At 38.1% G+C, this 12,180-nt stretch overlaps 1 protein-coding gene across 1 annotated transcript in view; it reads right to left on the bottom strand.

The window, feature by feature from the left end:
* COL25A1 (collagen type XXV alpha 1 chain) overlaps window positions 1-12,180 on the bottom strand; it is a 481,927-nt gene that overhangs the window by 15,890 nt on the left and 453,857 nt on the right. Inside the window, exons 26-31 of the mRNA XM_054722987.1 lie at window positions 11,599-11,661; window positions 10,891-10,941; window positions 8,619-8,645; window positions 5,287-5,367; window positions 2,809-2,844; window positions 1,150-1,203 (exon numbers count right to left, since the gene is read on the bottom strand). Coding sequence (XP_054578962.1) covers window positions 1,150-1,203; window positions 2,809-2,844; window positions 5,287-5,367; window positions 8,619-8,645; window positions 10,891-10,941; window positions 11,599-11,661 — 312 coding nt within the window. The remainder of the gene's footprint in view (window positions 1-1,149; window positions 1,204-2,808; window positions 2,845-5,286; window positions 5,368-8,618; window positions 8,646-10,890; window positions 10,942-11,598; window positions 11,662-12,180) is intronic.

Below are 12,180 nucleotides of genomic sequence, written 5' to 3'. Positions count from 1 at the left end.
CAATTAGGTTGTAAGCTCTTCTAGATCAGGGAAAATAGCTGCTTCCTTTACAGTCCTGAATAAATATATGTAGTGTATTAGTAAAAGATTATAGGATGAGGAATTAATTATAATGGCATTCAATTCACTGGAGCAAAATAGACTTTACATAAAAAGGAGGAGTGTGTTTCCATTTCATACTGAAAGTGCACTGTGTTTTATACATTGTAACATGTGATAAACATTTATGGAATGAATGAATTCAATTTATAGAACATGGAATTGGGATGTACGCCAAAGAAATCACTATGTGGACAAATTATCCCAGATTGGTGAAACTCTATCTAGTTTTAAAAGACCACAAATGAATTATTCCAACATTTTGAAGCCCTCACTATTAGGATACTTTCTTTTTATCCCATCCTGGATGGTGGGGAAACTGATGACACAATTCCACTCAGACACACAAACACTTCTAAGTGTTCCAAGGCGAGGAAAAGGAAAAGTGGGAGAAAAACAGAGAAAGAGGCAGAGGAGATCCAGACAGATGACCAGCTGCTGATGCGGCAGCACATTTTTGTGTGTCAGATATTTATCTTCCACTCTGACTTTTTTTTTTTCTTCCCAAGGATATGGAAACATGGCCTAGCAATAGCGAGGTTAGTGAAAGGTTTTTGTTTTATAATGCACTGAAATTATTTCCGTATGGTTAAAGGATGACAGTCTATTCTTCCCCTTTTTTTAAACAGCAGCATGTATAATTGTGTGGAAAAGAATATGTAGATTTTTGTCATCTTCTTTACAAAGTTATCACTTACTCTCAATGAAATAAAATCGCTTTCTATGAAAGATTATCAGCCAGAACATGTAGTCGTGGAAATGCTAGCCCTATTGACTTCTATTCACTGGGTTAAGGCTAAGTAAAAATACCTTCCTTACGGGTTCTGAGCTATTCATGTCAGCTATGTAAATGTATGCACTGTTTTCTATTAGGGCAGCAGTATTCCATGTTATACTCTGTTGTTCTCTCTCTCAGAGTGAAGACTCTGAATAGAACTTATGATCATATCTATTTTCATTTAATAGTAGATGGCCCTTTGTTTCTTCTGGGAAGTTCACACTTTAGTTTCTTATTTAGGTCACAGCTGAGTAACCTCAGGGGCAACTTACCCTTTCTCCTTTGGGACCTGCAGGGCCATGGGGTCCCATAGGGCCATCTGTACCCTAAAAAGAGATAAAAAATAAGATAATATGAGACATATCCCAGGGCTATAAGAAAAGCAGTTATAATGTACCCTGGGCTTTCCTGGGTGAGTGACGCCCAAGAATGTCAGTAAGACAACTCATCTCCTTTCGGAGTGCTTTATGCTTGATTCTTTCAGGCCAGTGGTTTTCAAGAATCTCATGCAAACGGGATGAATTATATAACTGCCTGTTTCAATGAAGGGCCCACACAAAAAGCTGTAGATCATCTTTAATTACACATTTCCTTCCTGACTAAATGGAACATCTTCACTCTGCCTCCCCCAATCTTAAAAAAAACACCTGCAGTTGTTTTTTTTCTTCACATCACCTCTTGTTCACATTCATTCTCCGCCCCCAATGTCAGCCCTACTTTCCTTGGCCACCGATGCTCCGAAGCCTTGTTTTCAGCTGCTTCAGAGGCTTGAACAGTTACACAAATGAACAAAATTAAATGAGAACAGTGTTCAAACCAAGCTTTCTGGAGCTCCCTGCGGAGCAGCAGGGGCCTTCGAGGGAAGGAATTATTGTTGCAGGTCCTGCTGCAGTGGCTGAAGTACTAAGCTTACAAGGCACAAACCAGGCAGCTGATGACTGAACGGCACCGTTGCCTTTGGGCCTCCTGGTTTAGGATCAGGGTTTCTGTGGCTCACGAGATAATATCTGAATGAATACAGGATCACTGAGGTCCAAGGGAAATAATGGCTGCCTGAGGAAGGTTTTTAGAATCGAAGAGCTAAAATTTCTTTTTGATTCTTAAAATTGTAGCAAGGACTTCAAGTACGTTGGCTCATTTTCAGGAAGACTATGCTTAGGTTGCAAAGAATTTGTCATAAAATCTGCGAATGGAACTATTCAGCACACATGGTTATAGTGTTTTCATTTCTCTTCTACTGCTCTTGCTTATTCTCTTACAGCCTTGTGATATGAAGTAACTCAGGGTTTTAAGTTCATTCTAATGTTGGTGAATTCTCACCATCTTAAACTGATCTTTTACTGCCTGACCTCCAAGTTCATCTTCAGAAAACTTGTAAATACTGGGTCCCTGCGGCTGAAATTTAAGAGATGGAGCTGTTAAGAGCCAAAGAAAAGAGACAACAACAGAAGACAGACGATTCATTTTGATGAACAAAGACCTGAAAGTTAGTCCAATGAAGAAGTTACATTTCTACTATGAACATAAACATAAAAGGAAAAACAACTTAAAATAAATCCACATTATTTCAATCCCGTGAGAGGGCCTCTGTCCTGGAAGGACAGGAAATGTCACTGGTTATGGAGAAATCCGCCAGGATTCTAAGACCGTGATGCCGATTAGACTGGCTATTCTGGTCACCTGGCAGGTAATCCAGGCCTGAGCTCCCACTCCAGAAACACGTTCTGTAGTTAAGGCTGTACGTCCCCTAGCGCCGCAGCCCATGCTCTGTCCGCCTTCCCCTTCTCTGCCACTGTCTGTCCGCCTTCTCCTTTTACCCCAGTCCCAGGTACCCTCATCTTTTCGTGGGGACACGTGAGCCAAAGGGTCTGTCCGGAAGCACAGAATTCATAGCCACAAACGCGCTGGAGCAAGACGAGGCACTGACTCACCCGGGCTCCTGGCTTTCCGTCTAAGCCAGATGCTCCCTGTGTGATTTGGTTGGTAGCAGGGTTGGTGGGTGTAACACGAATGACAAGAACAGAGATTAGTATGAGGTACCAGTGAACAAGTGTAACACTTCAAACAACATTATTACCCAGTCACAGGGTTCTGGGATGAATATCACATTGCTACAAATTGTTAGTTAAAAAAACAAAACAAAAAACAAAACACAGGACAATAAACACCCCCATAGACGATGGCATTTTTATGACATTTCCATCTGACAAATTCTTATTTAGAAATCAAGGTAATGAGGTTCATCGAGTGGGCTTTAAAGTAGTTACAGTAACAGCCACAGGCTGCTACTATCCATATGAAATTGGTTTTCTAAAGACTGTACTATTCACAGTATTTTTCTTAAGTTCTGAAGGAAAATAATGGCCGATCTCCTAAGAAAGGGCTCATTATAATAATCAATCAAGGATAGCATTTCAGAGGAGAAGAAAAGAACTCTAGTCTTGCTTGTTAAAATAGTCTTTATGAATAACAAATGCAGAACTTGAACATGCCGGGATGAGTGTGGCTTTTACATGAACAGTCATTGATTTCTGGGTTGTTCTTACTGTGTTCACATTAGTCACCACTAGAGGGACTTCTAGGAACAGGAAAAAGCCAGAAATAGTTCATGAGTCCAAACAAAAAATAACTGTCCCAAACAAAACTGTTCCTTGACTCACTTGAAGTAATCAAATAATCATTGCAGCAAAGTCTGGATGGGAAATGTTTTAAAAATCCAATGCAACGCATGCTTTTCTTCACCTTGGACTACAGTGCATGATTAAAAGATGACATTTTCAATGCTTATTTCAAGAATAAGCACAATTGCTTCTTTGATATGGCTTTTGTATTTCAAAACTCAAATATTTATTTATAGTCCTTTAAAAATTGATTAGATGAAGGAGTATTTAGGAAAGACAAGGCACTAGCCCTATAAATTCTCTTGGCAAGGTTGCAAAACTATTTTCCCATTTTATGCTTCAGATGTAATTAATAATCCAAAACAAAAGAAAAAATATATATTCCAGCTGCAAACTCTACCAATGATGCTATACCATATATATTTTGGGTAATTTTAGATTTTATTTTATAATTCATTCTGTATAATTTTATTATGAGGATTATCACTGCACAAACATCTTTAGTTAGCAATGATTAAAAAATTTTAAAAAGTGTGTTGTTTGTTTAAGGCTAGCATATGCAGAGCTTTCTGCTAAATGTATAAAGATGATCACCAGTCCTAAATTTAAATGAAACAGAAATCCAAAGTTTCTTTTGCCTTTTGGTACTTTGTTCAGTCACCATTATTATAACATTTAAAAATAAATAGGGAGATGGTAAAATTTTTCCATTGATAATATATTCACCTGGGATGTGAATTAATGACACATATGTTATAGAGGTTTTATTCCAAGGTTATCCATTGATCTAATTGGTATGATTTAACCTATGTTCTATCACTCATTCAATAACTGAATATCTATTAAGCATCTACTATATGCCTGATTTATGTAAGGCACTGGTTATCAAGTAGAATACTTACTACTTAAGATATAGTACCCACAGGGAAAATAAAATAACTGGTAATCAATTTTTTATGTGTAAAAATGTGTATAAATTATTTCCTATTACCAATTTTATGTCATTTTAATCATGTAATTTATAATGTTCTTTATTGACTTTTGTTGGCATTCACTGAATAGACAGCATAGTAAAAGCTTGAAACTACAACCTCATAGTCAATAACCATTTTTAAAAAAATATCTTTTTAGTTGTGGAAAGAAGACTGGCATGAGGTGCAAGATAGGTAAAAATCCATTTTTTTTCCTTAAAAATAAAAATCTCTAAACAATTGCAAAATGCTTCTCCCGTCCTATCCACTATTGCCACAATAATATCTTAAGAGAGCATTTCTGAAACAAACAACACACAACATTTAGACCTCGATATGATTGATTAATGTAAGGAGCCACAGCACTGACCTCACGCCATCAACAATGGCCAATTGCACACCTGCCACCAACAGAGGGCTACAGTTTGGGGTATCGAAGGAGTAAAAAAATTGAAGGAGAATTTAAAACTGCACTAAATTATAAAAAAAGTTTGGGAGAAATTATGAGCACAGTACATTTGCAAAGAGGGGGGTGATGGGAGGATAACTGTCGGCTCTAACAGAGGAAGGCTGGCATGTATGTAATCGAAGGACAAAACAGTGTTGGCATTGTGTGAAGGGGGTCTTCCTCTTACAGAGAGCGGACACCAGGGAAAGAAACCAGGGCTGGGCTCTGCACTAACAAACACAATGTGTTCTCAACTAGAAATCACAGAAATCTCAACTAGTAGTAGTTGCCAAGCAAACCAGAGTAGTTGCTTAAGGTAGAAAGAAAAGTCTGAGATTTGCACTGAAATGGAAAGTTTTCTTTACTTACTGGAAGACCAAGGGGTCCTCTGTCACCCTTTTGACCCGGTTCACCCTTCAATCCTTTAACACCATTTAACCCTGGTTCACCCTAAATGCAAAAGCAAATGCCAATTTTGGTTGCTATCACGGGCGCTTCAGCTATGAGAGAAGAGAGCCAGTCTCGGAAATGGTTGCAGATTCCAGTTTTAGGTAACAGCTGAGTCAGGCTAGATTTGTCTTGTAACCGTTCAAACTTAATTTCCAAAACATTACTAAATCAATAAACTGAAATGGACAAATAATATTCCAGGAAACAAAACACCCTAGAAAGTATGCTCTTTAGAATCAAAATATAGATATAACTGAGTTCCTGAAATTTTCAGTTGTGTATCAAGGAAATTGGTGTTGTGCCACATTGTTCTGACCAAGCAAATCAGAGACAATCAGTGGAGGATGCTGAAGGAGATTCAGTAATAAAACAACCTACTCTGCTGCAATGGAAAACTGGAATATGCAGGACAGTGTTATACACAGACATTTTAAGCCTTTAAGCATTTTGCCCAGGGGAATGAGCTAAAAATATAGCCGCTGATGTTTGAAGCAATGCCATTTAGTGAGTCCTTGTTCACTGACATTGCCAAGTCAGGTCCCTACATGGATTAATCAATAGAGTAGACAGCAAATAGCCAATCCCAGAAGAAAACATGAAGATCACAGAACTTACATGTAGTAAGTTCGTCTGCCCAATGTTTGAATGAAGGAGGTTTGAATTTAGTTTAGGGTTACATTACAAAAGCAATGAGAAGTGATAAATTTTGTTGACTCTGTGTGTGTGTGTGTTTTTTTAATCTAAGAATACAGTACACCTATGTTCTATCAGCAGCAGCAGCAGGATGTTAGAAATAGAGTTTAACTGGTTCACTCTTTAACTTTTAAGCACATTTACTTCATCAAGAAAATTTGAAAGCCTTGAAGATTATTTCAGTCTCCAAGCCCTATCGAGTCTTTCTGGGTGGGGCGGGAGGAAGGAGAGACTATGTCTACATGGCAGGAGGGTGGCATTTTCCCCATTTGTCTGATGATGAAATCAGTGTGGTGCTTGTTAAACATAAAGAGCCTGGGGCCCCATGCAGACCTCAGTAGCCCAGGAAACGTGTATTTTTAATAAGCCTTCCAGGTGATTCCTCTCATCGGGAAATGCTGGGAAACAGATCATGCTTAGTACCATGTTACATATTTAAACTTTCAAAAGGGTCACAAAGGAATGAACACATTTGGGCAAAACCTAATGAAATTTTGGGATTCTAAAGATAGGATGATCACAGTGCTGCCACTACAGGAAATCTAAATGGTTGGTAAAGTATGATCCTGGGAATGTCATAGAGCTAGAGTTAATGTGAGGTCAAGGCCAAGGTGCAATAGTCTACTTCAGTTAACTGGTCTAAACTTGAGATACCCGGCTTTGCATGTGTGTGGTCTTTCAGCAAGTGGTCTTGAGATGATGGATAGGCAGGAAAGCCTTTGTAGGCTGTGAAATTTTTTTGGTGAGGAATCATGTATTGATAGGACTGGTCATTAACTTAGAAGGTGAGTTTATAAACAGTCTAATTCAGTGGCAAAAAGACCAAATTTCAATGCTGGACCTAAATTCTAGTCCCAGATCTGTCATTTAATTAGTGTAATTTGGGGTAAATTACCTAAATTCCCTGGGCCTATAGTTTATCATCTATAAAATCAAGGAGTTAGGATAGGTATTCTATGAGGTCTTTGAAACTTTATAAAAATTCTCTGAAGTCTATGATTTAAGTATAATTAAAGTTAAGTATAGGCAAAAAAATCATTGCATTTTAGATATCAAAAGAATCTTGGGCATCTATTAATCTAATGGTGGGATATCTGAATAATGCAAGGAATTAAAAACACAGTCTTACTGGCTTTAGCCTGAGTTATTATGATTGGGCTGGTCTTTAGGGGTGCCTTAACATCCAAGGAGAAGCCAAGAGTGGGAAAAGAGGCCCAGAGAAGTTAGATAACTACTAAGATTACAAAGCCGGTAGATGGGCTCTCTCTTCTGACCCCCAGAACAATGCTCTGACCCCAAACGATAATCCATGATTCTGAGACACTACCACTCACCAGAAGGTAAGGTATTCTACAAAGAATAAAGAGGCATGCACTCGTCCTGTGCTTGGGCGAGTCACCTGCCTGACCTCGAAAAGGAAACTCGGGTTTCAGGAGTCAAACCAGTATCTCTGCCGCTGCTAGAGCTGGGTGAGCCAGAGGAGAGGCTGGGCTGCCTTTCTGACTCCTGTGCCAACATTGCATTATGTGTTCTCTCACTCTCACCATTAAAACGCACCAACTCCCTACTGAGGAGCTTTCAAGAGTACGTGCACCTTCTCTCAAACAGCCTTGAGGTCTAGCTAAATTTTTCTGTTCAGAACAAAGCGTCAAGTCAGAAGATAACAAAAACAACTGGCACTTACGGGTGCTTATCAACAGCTGCACCAGAAGTTTTGCTATTAAATCATCACAACCCTCTGTGGCAAGTTACCTAGTTGAGTAAATGAAGGAACAGAGAGGGTAAATAATGGGCCCTAGGTAACATAGCATGTCAGGGCAGAGCTGAGATTAGAACATAGTTCCTCATCAAACATGTACCCTGGAAGAAGAAGACTGTCTTTCAGGGCTCATTCTAATCCTCCAAGGTGTCCTCTTGGTTTACAGGAAAGCAGGGAACAGGTGGAGAGACCATCTTCACAATACATGCTGCACCCATGCTAAAAAGGAGGGGCCATTCTCCACTGTTCTCTTGTTAATCCAGAGTATGTGTGTGTGTGTCTCCATGTATGTGATGTAATCTTCTCAGTATAGCACACCTGATACACCCCACTCCATGCTAGGCCAGTGGCCTCAGGGGAGGATAAAATTAAGATGCTGGACAGTCAAAGCATTTAGATGCGGTACTGCTACATGACAAGCAAGAAGTATCAATAACATCTAAATGTACAGCTAAAGATACGATAACAAGAAAGCATCTGGACTAGTCTGAGAATCTCATCAGATTTACTTCTAAATGGTTGATTTTGAGTATATTATGATTAGTGATTTCAGAAACTTACATAATAACAAGGGAAAAAAAAAGGCAAAAACGAGGAATAATTCATCTCCAGGTGATACCACTTAAATTTGTTCTAAGTCATTCTGTGTTGTGAGAGTTAAACATCTGGATACTTAAAGGCTTAAAGATTATCAACATTCTTGACAAGTAAATAAGACAGGACAGACATGCTTCCGTCATGCTTCTCCATGATTAACAAGGAAACAGAAATCAAATAATCAAGGGATTTGTTAGATTACCTTTGGTCCAGGAAGTCCATGGGGTCCCTGAAAATGAAAAACACAGCTTTTAATTAAAAACCAATTCACTGTTTCCCAGCAGAAGTGATTACATAACGTAACAAAAGAGATGTAAAACAAGAATCTCTTTGTTTGAGCTATAGCTCCAGGCAGGCCAGTGGATGTTAATACCTAGTGGAAGTTCCTTCCAGCTTCTGGATTGCTCTGTCATAGGAAATTTATTAATAGCAATTCTTTTTTTTTTTTAACAACAACAACAAAGATAATGATTTACTCAATCATTCCATTGTTTCATGGCCATTACAAAAGCTAATACCGAGGAAAAAATATCAATAGTAATTTCCATCACCGAGAGATACATAATGTCAATCCCTGTCATTTCGTAGTATTCTTTCTAAAAGAAACTCTTGCCAGAGCCATGGCAAGTAAAGTACATGGCACACAGTGTTTAAGCATGACAACAGCAATTCTTTATGCTAACTACCTGAGAGGGGGAGGGTGGAATCCGAGAGAATGATAGGAAAGAAAAAAATAGGGAAATAAAGTATTGTGAATCCACACTGCTCCTATTTCTCAAATCCCCATTAAACATATAGGTGGCAAATGTGAGATACAGTATGAATGTATATGGAATATAGATGTCTTAAAAGACAAAAATTTAGCAAAGGAAAGTCCCAGACTTAAAATACGAGTGAAGAGGGGACCTTTTCCATTGCTAACTGCTCTAGACCCAGGTATTGGGGACCCTAAGGTAAAAAGGAAATGCAAAGATGATAGTCAATTCTGCAACCCTGTTGCATAATTTATTTAATTTAAGAATAAAAAAAGGATCTAATGCAGTAGTGGGAAGTATTATTTAGAATGTACTTATTTTGACCAAGATGAATTCTTCAAGGTCCTTGCAACAAATGTTTAGCAATGTAAAGAAGTCATCAGGGCTTTTTCCCTGTATTTTGTGGAAAATCCAAATATAGAGACTAATTAGCCAATTTAAATTAACTAAAGGTTACTGTGAATTGCTTTAAAGTTTTCAAATAATTTAAATAAACTATTGGAAAGAGGAGTATTTAAGTACCCATCAGTAAAATCATATGACAGTAGGAAAAGTTTTTAACAAGCAATACATTGAAGTTTGTTACATACATGTACATTAGAATATTTTCTCCTTAGATAAGCTGTGAATAAACATTTTCAGGAAATGTCTGATATTTTATCAAGTATTCTCATCTCATTTTAGTAATGATTTGAAATTCTTTTAAGCTAATTAATTTTAGGAAATGAACAGGATGTAGTGTTGTTTAATCTTCTAACTTAAAGTGGAGGGTGTATAAACAACCAAAATATGCCACTTGCTTAATTCTTAAAAAACTGTTTAGTTTTTAAGAAAAGGTTATTTATAATTGTTTTGTGGGTGAAATAGAAAAAGCAGTAAGAAATAGATGAGTGGGTCTGGACTATGCTCTGTGGCTTGCATCATTCCAATGAAGCTCTTCCTTAGATTTGTATTTAATCCGTATGATTGAAGACATGTGATTATTGAGACCCCTCAGACGTGAATGAGGTTTTAGAGGCTGCTGGACTTGTCCCCATCCTGCCTATGTCGAAAGCACTGGAAGCATCTGGCTTCCATGTTCTACCCTTAACACACCATCATTAGACAGACATTAGGAGAATTACACTGGTTTAATGGCTGCCTTCTTCACTGGACCTAAGTTCCACGAGGACATGGCCATTGTCACACTGATCACTGAGGGATCCCTGCAGGAAGGACTGTACCTATCAGAGTACCATAAAGTGCAAAGGAAAGGATTCAACAATGTCTGTTACCTGTGGAAGCGAGCTTCAATTTTTACATTATTTTATAAATGTTCTCATTGAACATTTCATTAAAGGATCTTAATCTTCAAAGTTAGTTAAAAACATTCATTAATGGCTGGAATTATTCATCTTATTTTGCTGCCAATGGCCCAGAACAGTGTTTAAAATGATTTTCTGATGTTCACGTTGTAAGGCTGGGAGTAAAGCTTGCCAAATCTGTCTGTCTTCAACTTTCCTATCACAAAACTACTCTATCTCTTTCCAACAGACGTGTTTGGGGGAGTGAAAGACAACACTGTAAAGTCAGTACATCTCAAAGCACCTCGTATTTTCTGTCCATTCCACAGAGAGTAGTAGGAAATACAAGCTGGCTGTTTTGAGGAATGTGCTCATGTTTTCTCTAGTAGCATGCTCATAAATAAATGACTACATTTTGGAGAGAAGAGAGACTTACCATGGGGCCTGGTGGACCATGGGGACCTGGTGGGCCTGGTGGGCCTATGATCTGTATGTCAAAAAAATAAACATGGATTTGGTTACTTCATTTAGATAAGGCGGTTTGGCTTGAATCTTTTGCTGGGATTCTGCTAAGGCCATTAATAGTTGCAGAGAAAGAAGGATACTGGAAGAAATGATGTGTTTGATTCTCTAGGTTTAGAAATTCCTTTATGAGAACCAAAAAAAAAAAAAAATCTTTAAAAAATACAGTTCTTTTACAAAAGCCAGAATAAATCAAATGTACATTAAACGAAAAGGAAGCAACTGATTTCCAAGAAATGCTATAATGCCACAACCACTATTAAACTCTCCAATATTTCACTAGGCAACAATAGGGCTCTGGAGGAAAAAAAGAACGTATGTTCTATATCCACAAAGCTCTACCCACAAGAGTCGTGGGAAAACCATTGATTCCCTGCCCTCCTCCCCCCTCCCCCCCAGGATTAGACAGTCTTCTGAAAAATTGCTTCTAACTGAGACCTCTGAGGCATTTTGTCTCTCATTGTACAAGGCCAACAGATATTTATTCTACAGCTTGACAAACCAAGAGGTTCATGGTTTTTCCACTGTTGATAAGCCATCTGGCAGAGGTTGAACTAGATGAATAATAGGCCCGTTTTGGAGTTTTTCAGGAACCATGGAAGTTCAGCTACCACGGACTTACCGAAGGGCCCTGAGGACCTGGCAATCCGGAGTCTCCTTTCTCGCCTTTCATTCCATTGGCACCCTACAAACGACAGTAAGGGAGTTGAGCTGGTCAAGTTATTTGCAAAGTGTAAGGAACGACTGAATTTTCTCCCCAAACCCATCATCCTTTTGAAATTTGTATATTATACACATGATATGTAAAAGAACGATTTATCCTCCTACATTCTAGCTCCCCCAAACGCCTAGACTGTGGGTGATATGTGAAATAAAATACAACGTAAATATAAACCAAGTTAGGCTTGATTGGTTTAACTTATACATTGCTGAACATATATTATTATGAGTGTTATATATTTTTTTATGGCAGTGCTCACTTTAAAAGGCAAAGTTCAGTCTTTTAACTATGTCATTAACATTTATTTATATACTTCCTTATTTTAAAAAAAATTGAGGGCAATGAGGTTTTTCTGCATTTTTTCCCTATGTTTGTCTACAATTTCCCTTCCAATTCTAGTAAAAATTATGGGGGGAAAAACCATAAAAACACCATCCCATAGTATCATACATGTGAAGAGAAGAATTTCCAGAGTAATTTATT

Source organism: Eptesicus fuscus, chromosome 2 (assembly GCF_027574615.1).
Source record: "Eptesicus fuscus isolate TK198812 chromosome 2, DD_ASM_mEF_20220401, whole genome shotgun sequence".
Classification (NCBI taxonomy): Eukaryota; Metazoa; Chordata; class Mammalia; order Chiroptera; family Vespertilionidae; genus Eptesicus; species Eptesicus fuscus.
This window is presented reverse-complemented; position numbering and strand designations above follow the sequence as displayed.